The sequence below is a fragment of the Chiroxiphia lanceolata genome, chromosome 2, assembly GCF_009829145.1.
Source record: "Chiroxiphia lanceolata isolate bChiLan1 chromosome 2, bChiLan1.pri, whole genome shotgun sequence".
NCBI classification, from domain to species: Eukaryota; Metazoa; Chordata; class Aves; order Passeriformes; family Pipridae; genus Chiroxiphia; species Chiroxiphia lanceolata.
In genome coordinates, this window is record NC_045638.1 from 271,158 (window position 1) to 278,479 (window position 7,322).

General features: G+C 53.9%; 1 protein-coding gene across 1 annotated transcript; it reads right to left on the reverse strand.

Annotated features, from left to right (window-relative positions):
* Nucleotides 1-2,617: 2,617 nt before the first annotated feature.
* Nucleotides 2,618-6,667, reverse strand: LOC116782970 (olfactory receptor 51E2-like). Its single transcript, XM_032680155.1, has 2 exons — nt 5,698-6,667; nt 2,618-5,138 (listed from the first exon to the last, which is right to left on the reverse strand). Exon 2 carries the CDS (start codon nt 5,093-5,095, stop codon nt 4,145-4,147), a length of 951 nt encoding a protein of 316 aa, XP_032536046.1. The 5' UTR covers nt 5,096-5,138; nt 5,698-6,667; the 3' UTR covers nt 2,618-4,144.
* Nucleotides 6,668-7,322: the final 655 nt, after the last annotated feature.

Below are 7,322 nucleotides of genomic sequence, written 5' to 3' on the forward strand. Positions count from 1 at the left end.
GCTCTACCTGAAAGTTCCTTTGTCCATGGAGAACACAGGGACAAGGAACACAATTCCCAGGCAAAGGCAATGGGAGATGGGCACGAGGCTGCCCAGGAAGATCCATGGCACCAAATCTCCTATTGCAGAGCAACAAGTTCCTGCCCCGGCCCTAAATACTCACCCCACCCACCTCCTGCAGGTCTCAGTGCAGGGACTCTGCTCTGCAGGGACCAGGAGATGTTTTTCTGCCTCCCACATCAGTCCCACAGGGAGCTCTGCATCTCCCCAGCTCCTTAAGGTGCAATTAGAGAGAGAAGGAGGCAGTTTTTAACCCCCTCGGTGCCAGTGACCTCCCAGACAGGGCTGTGCTTTGTCCCGTTTGGTACCTGATTTCTTGCAGTTCATTTGAAGGAGACACAAGAGTGATCAAAGAATCATGGAATGGTTTGGGTTGGAAGGGACCTGAAAGATCCTCTAGTTCCAAACCCCTGCCATGGGCAGAGACACCTTCCACGAGACCAGAATCCCAAAATCACTGGGGCTGGAAAAGCCCTCCCAGCCCATGGATCCCCCCTGGGCCCCATCCCCACCTTGTCCCCCAGCCCAGAGCACCGAGTGCCACGGCCAGGCCTTCCTGGGACACCTCCAGGGCTGGGCACTCCAAACCTCCCTGGGCAGCCCCTGCCAAGGCCTCACCACCCTTTCCAGCAGCAAATTCCTCCTCCTGGCCGACCTGAGCCTCCCCTGGCACAGCTGGAGGCCGTTCCCTCTCCTCCTGTCCCTTGTTCCCTGGCAGCAGAGCCCGACCCCCCCCAGCTCCCCCTTCCTGTCAGGGGGTTGCAGAGCCAGAAGGTCCCCCCTGAGCCTCCTTTTCTCCAGGCTGAGCCCCCCCAGCTCCCTCAGCCCCTCCTGCTGCTCCAGCCCCTTCCCAGCTCCCTCAGCTGCTCCTCACAGGACTGGGGAGCCTCCCCTTTGCCAACTCCGTTCCCTTCTCTGGGCTGTTAAAGGTTAAATCTGGGTTTAGTTACTTGGTTTGCAATTAACACTGCTGCAGTATGAATTATTAATGCTTATTAATGCTTTCCAAACAACAGCAACCTCACCCTTCTCTCCTCTATGGAGGAGAGGAGAGGAGAGACCAGGACAGGACAGGAGAGGACTTGTGTGTCATCCAGATCTCCAGATCTTGTATATCCTCCAGACCTCCAACTGCTCCAGCCCCACAAGTGTCCTCCTTGCTTCCACTGCCACCTCCAGGCTCCTGTGACTCCCAGTCCTCCCCCCACCGCTCCCATCCTGCCTTTCCCTCCCTCCCAACCCTTCCCTTTCCAGTCCCTTCTGCAGGTGCCCCTGACTCTTTCCTGGCCCTCCTGGAGCCAGCTGGGCCCAGCTAAGCTGGACCATCCCCAGCTCTGCTCTGGCCCTGCTCACAGAGCAGACATGGGCTGGGGCCCTGCTCTGTTGGGGTTTTCCTTCTGCTGCAGGAGAGGTGACCTGGGGCCTCAGCATGGACGTTCCAGACAGAAAGTGCTTGCCACAGTTGTTGGCAAACACAAATGCTGAGGGAGAAGCCTGTTCCCTTTGTTCCCCAGCAAACTCCACGACTGAAGTTTGGAAAACAAGAAGAGAGAAAGTTTTTCTCTGTACCCAGGAGAAATCCATCAGGCCTTCGTGCTCCGAGGCTCCATTAACTCTCCAAGAAATAAATTAGTAGCAAATACAATACAGCATTTTCTGGGAGGTTCATTCGTTTTTCTTTATTAATTTTTCTCTCAGCACAAAAGGAAAAAAAAAAAAAAAGCAACATATGGGGAATGAGCAGGAGCTGTTTCTCAATGCCACAGCCACCTGAAAAGGGTTTAGACCCAGAATGCCTTCAAAAAATTCATTCACATTTCCCAAATCACATTAGGCAGGTACAGATTGTTTTCATTTCTATGAATTTATCTTTTTTTACCCTTCTAAGCTCTAATAAACCAGAATATGCCAAAAATGACAAGGGGCAAAATTGCCTCAAAGTCCCAGATGGCAACTGCTTGTAACTCACCTAAATGAAAACTATTTATTTTCAAATGAAATGGGGTTTAATTCAGCAGAAAAGGTTATACCAAGACGTGTTTTGTGGACGCTGAAGCAGTACCAGCACAGACTGCAAAAAGGGCACCCAGTTTACTCTCAGTGCTTGTGTGCAACTGGAAGAAACTGCACCAAACTCCACCAAATGTTGCTGCCACTTGGGGGCCCGATGCAGAGCAGTGACTTTGGGCAGGGCCCTCTGGAAGTCCTGGGAAAGTGAGGAACCCCTGGGAGCAGCACTGGGACCTGTCCTGTGTCCCGGAGAGTCAGTCCTAGGAGGGAGCTGGGGGGGCTCAGCCTGGAGCAAAGGAGGCTCAGGGGGGACCTTCTGGCTCTGCAACCCCCTGACAGGAGGGGGGAGCTGGGGGGGGTCGGGCTCTGCTGCCAGGGAACAAGGGACAGGAGGAGAGGGAACGGCCTCCAGCTGTGCCAGGGGAGGCTCAGGTTGGACAGGAGGAGGAATTTGCTGCTGGAAAGGGTGGTGAGGCCTTGGCAGGGGCTGCCCAGGGAGGTTTGGAGTGCCCAGCCCTGGAGGTGTCCCAGGAAGGCCTGGCCATGGCACTCAGTGCTCTGGGCTGGGGGACAAGGTGGGGATGGGGCACAGGGGGGATCCATGGGCTGGGAGGGCTTTTCCAGCCTCAATGATCCTGGGATTCTGTGACACTGATGGAGACATCAGGGTTCAAGGGTACATGGGGCTCCTGCAGATCCACCTGGTTTACAATCCCCAGTGCTGCTCTGGTTATCTGGGAGGGCTCCTGCTCTGCAGGGATTTGTGCACTTGGGCAGAGAAAACCACAAGGTTCAAATCAGAGCTCACACAGCCCTGGCACCTCTAAAGAACCCCAAAGAAACAGATTGATTTTTTAAATGACAAAAATCATTAGGGCAAAACCTAGAAGTGACCACCCTTCACATCTGTGATTCTTTGTAAAATCCTGCTGTACAACATCCCTTCCCAGGTTCTTTAGCCTTTCCCAAAATATGAAGCAGTGTCTCCATCCTTGCAGATGTTCAAAAGCTGTCCTGGGTAACCCACTGCCCCGCTGACCCTGCTTGATCTGGGAGGGTGGATCTTCAGAGAAGATGCAGATGAACTTCAGAGGTGCCACCAACCTCAACCATCCCTTGATTCTGTGGTGGCATGAAAATAAATGCAGTTTGCTCTCAGTCCTTCTTCATAATTCCTAAGTTTTGCTGATTTTCATTGTACTAACAGAGCTTTGTTGTAGTGGCCCACAGGTAGAAGAGTTATGAGAACAAGGAGAGCAAAGGCTGTTGGGTTCTCTGTTTCCTGGCAACACCCAGTTGAAGTATTAAAAAAGCTCAAAAGCTGAAGATTTTAAACTTAATTCATAACTTCTTAGGTATTCCCAGTGTGGAGTCAAAGGTATGAAACACCTTTGATTTGGAAATGAGACTTCCTTCAGCTTGGAATTATAATTGACATTTATAATTTGCTTATTTTTTTCCCCTGAGATGATGCTGTTTCATTGAATATAATTAAAAACAAATTATTTTTACACTTTCTGAAATTTTTTCCAGAGCACCTTCTACGAGAAGGCTGAGGGGTCTTCACTGAGCACCCAGCATCTCAGAACAGGAGCACAGAGGTGGAGGTTCCTCTTCTGAAGCTCATTTGTGCATCTGTAATGTAATGTGTTGTTATTATTTTACTTGGACATTGATGCTGTGGCCAAAGTTTCTGGAAGAAGTTCTGGAATGTGAATGTGCCACACGTGGAAAAGATGAATTAACAAAATCACCCCAAGCCACTGCAGCATCTGCTCTGCCCTGCCCCTGTTATGGGTGAGATGGGAACAAAGAAGTGCAATGTCGAGATGTTTTTATCAGTTTGTTGAGTCACTTTTCCTTCCAATTGCAGAACCTGCTTGGCCAGGCGTGGGTTTAGATCGCTGTAGGAGATTCTCTCCAAGTTTGATGAGGGCAAACACTCTTGGAAGGAGTTTGTAATCGCTCTTTACCTTTTGCCTCCTGGCAGCACCGCGGAGTGCACCCAGAGGACAGTCCCGTGCCACGGGTGGAACGTGAGCAGTGAGGACACGGGACAGCGGCCGAGCACAGGTCACTGGGAAGTTCTGACACCGACACGGATCAGACTCAAGATCCTCCTCTGTATCTGCTTGGTCCTCACCCCGTAGATGATGGGGTTGAGCACGGCGGGCACCAGGATGTAGATGTTCCCCATGGTGACGTGGACCAGCGGGGCCAGGTCCCTCCCGAACCTGTGCACCACGGACAGCCCGATGAGGGGCACGTAGAAGGCCAGGACCACGCAGATGTGGGCGATGCAGGTGCTGAACACCTTGAGCCGCTCCCGCCAGGCCGCCAGGCGCAGCACGGCCTTGAGGATGAGGAGGTAGGAGAGGCAGATGAGGACGGCGTCCAGCCCCATGACCAGCAGGATGGCGGCCAGGCCGTACACCACGCTGGGGGTGGTGTTGGCGCAGGCCAGGTTCATCACGTCCTGGTGCAGGCAGAAGGAGTGGGACAGCGCGCGGGACCCGCAGAAGGGCAGGGGCAGCAGGAGCAGGGGCAGGGGCAGGAAGAAGAGCACGCCCCTGGCCACGGCCGCCAGCCCGACGCGGGCGGTGGCGGCGTTGGTGAGCACGGCGGCGTGGCGCAGCGGGTGGCAGATGGCCACGTAGCGGTCCACGGCCATGGCCAGCAGCACCGTGGACTCGACGGCCGACAGGGCGTGGATGAGGAACATCTGCAGCAGGCAGGCGCCGAAGCCGATCTCCCGCGTGCCGAACCAGTAGAAGGCGAGGACGCGCGGCACGGTGGAGGTGGCCAGCGCCAGGTCGATGGCGGCCAGCATGCAGAGGAACAGGTACATGGGCGCGTGCAGGCCGGGCTCCAGCCGCACCGCCAGCAGCACCGCGCCGTTCCCCGCCACGGCCACCGCGTAGGCCCCGCACAGCAGCGCGGCCACCCAGGCCTGGGCCCCCTCCGGGCCCGGCAGCGCCGCCAGCACGAAGGACGGGCGCAGCTCAGAGCCGTTGGGGAAGGGCATGGCCCACGCCGGGGGCCACGCTCATGCTACGCCGGGGCACCTCCTGCAAGGCAAACACAGACAGCGCCTCAGAAACCCTTCCCGTGGCTCTGCGGCCCACGGGATCGACCACACCGGGCAGGCAGCTCCTCTCCCAGTCCCACACCCCACCATGGCTGGGGGCAACAACACCTGCAGTGACAAAATGCTGGCCTTGAGTTCAAACAGGAACTGCCTGAACTCTCCTAACGGGCAGAATAGCACAAACCCGACATTTTACATCATTAACCCCTCAGCTGAACTTGTTTTCTTTTCATTTTAAAGGGCAAAATGAAAAATAATAATAATAATAATAATAATAAAAACAACGGAATTTCAGTGTTTCCTGTAAAACTTCAGCTCTGCTTGATTTCTTCCATATGTGCTGCAGTGCCCTGTCAGAAATGTGCTGAAGCTGGTGGTGCTGCCTCCCACGGCCCAGCCCTTCCCAGAACTGCACACAGGCACAGGCAGAATCGGCTATTTTAACTTTTTTCTGCACACACAAATTGGATTTTCAGCCTGAAAACACGTATGGAAAAACCAGAATATCTGTAGAAAAAGAAAATAATCACATTGTTCACCTTATTCTGTACCTGCAGATTTTCCAGGAGGGCTGTGATCCAAAGGAAATGGCCACGAAGGTCTGTAAAAACCTTTGCTTTGGGTGCTTTTCTATCCCCAGGCACCAAGTCGGTACCTGTCTGTACCAGTGGCAGAACAAACCCACCATCCCCCTGCCTTGGAGGGATAGCACAAGGTCAAGTACATAACCTGAGCCTTCTGGTTATTCCTTTTGTGCCCAATCCGTGTAAATCATGGATGCAAAGTGGGTTTACGACAAGCTCTGCAGGTTATTAATGCAATTATTTGATGAGTGACGTGGGGTTTGAAACCGTGGGGGTTTTACTGCATATCTGTGGTGAAGCCCTAAAATAGCATCGCTTTGTTCCCCTGATGTGGGGCTTTTCCATCTTGGATCTGTAACAAATAAGACTCATATTGTAGCTTTTTATACCCAGTTTACTCACGGCGTGGGTGGACTGGTGCTGTCACTGTGCCCACGGGGATGGCACTGGCAGCCCAGCCCTGGCATTAGGAACAAGGAGCCTCACCAGTCACCAACAGGTACCTGAGGAAACTCACCTGCCAGCCCTGGAGGGCAATTACAGCCCGAGTCCCACTGGACAACCCCTGCCCCCCCATTCCCTTCCCAGGGAATGGGGCTGTGAGACAGGCACTGAAACAATCCCTGAGGCTGCAGTTTGGCTCTGGTTCTTTGGCATCAATAAATGTGTCCCTGTTTTCAGAAGTGACTCGTGATTTGAGATTGCTGGTGGGATGAGAACCAGGTGCTGTGAGGGCCTGGCTTTCTGTAGAGATAAAACCGGATATACTGGTAAAAGACAGATTACCTGTCTCTAAAAACACCAGTAAATGCACGTTTATTTTCCTGAGGGGATCCAAGCAGCAGCCACAGCAGCTCCTCTCAGTAAATCACAGAGTCACAGAATCATTTAGGTTGGAAAAGACCTCCAAGATCATCGAGTCCAACCTTTGGCAGATCACCACCTTGCCACAGAACCACAGAATGGGTTGGGTTGGGAGGGACCTTAAAGTTCAGTTAATCCACCCCCTGCCATGGGCAGGGACACCTTCCACCAGCCCAGGTTGCTCCCAAGCCCCATCCAACCTGGCCTTGGACACTTCCAGGGATCCAGGGGCAGCCACAGCTTCTCTGGGCAACCTGGGCCAGGGCCTCCCCACCCTTCCAGCCAAGAATTCCTTCCCAATATTCCATCTAACCCTGCCCTCTTAGTTTGAAGTCATTCCCCCTTGTCTTGTCCCTCCAGGCCCTTACCAAAAGTCCCTCTCCAGCTCTCCTGGAGCCCCTTTAGGCCCTGGAAGGGGCTCTCAGGTCTCCCTGGATCCTTCTCTTCTGCAGGTGAACCCCCCCCAGCTCTCTCAGCCTGTTTTCTCCTTCTTTCTTCTCCTCCTCCTTGTTCCCCCATTTTTCCTTCCTCTTCCCCATCTTTATCTCTCCCTCTCTCTTTCCGCTCCACGGTGCTCTCCAGCTGTGCTGACAGATGTGCTGACAGATGTGCTGACACCCCCCCCCCACCCTCCCTGTCCCCCACAAACGTTTCCTTACTGTGGCAGAGGCTCCTGGGGCCGTGGCTGTGTTGGAGAATGGCTGCAGTGAGGAAGC

Coding starts and splice junctions, on each gene's coding strand:
- LOC116782970 (XM_032680155.1), bottom strand. CDS start 5,095: ATGCCCTTCCCCAACGGCTCTGAGCTGCGCCCGTCCTTCGTGCTGGCG.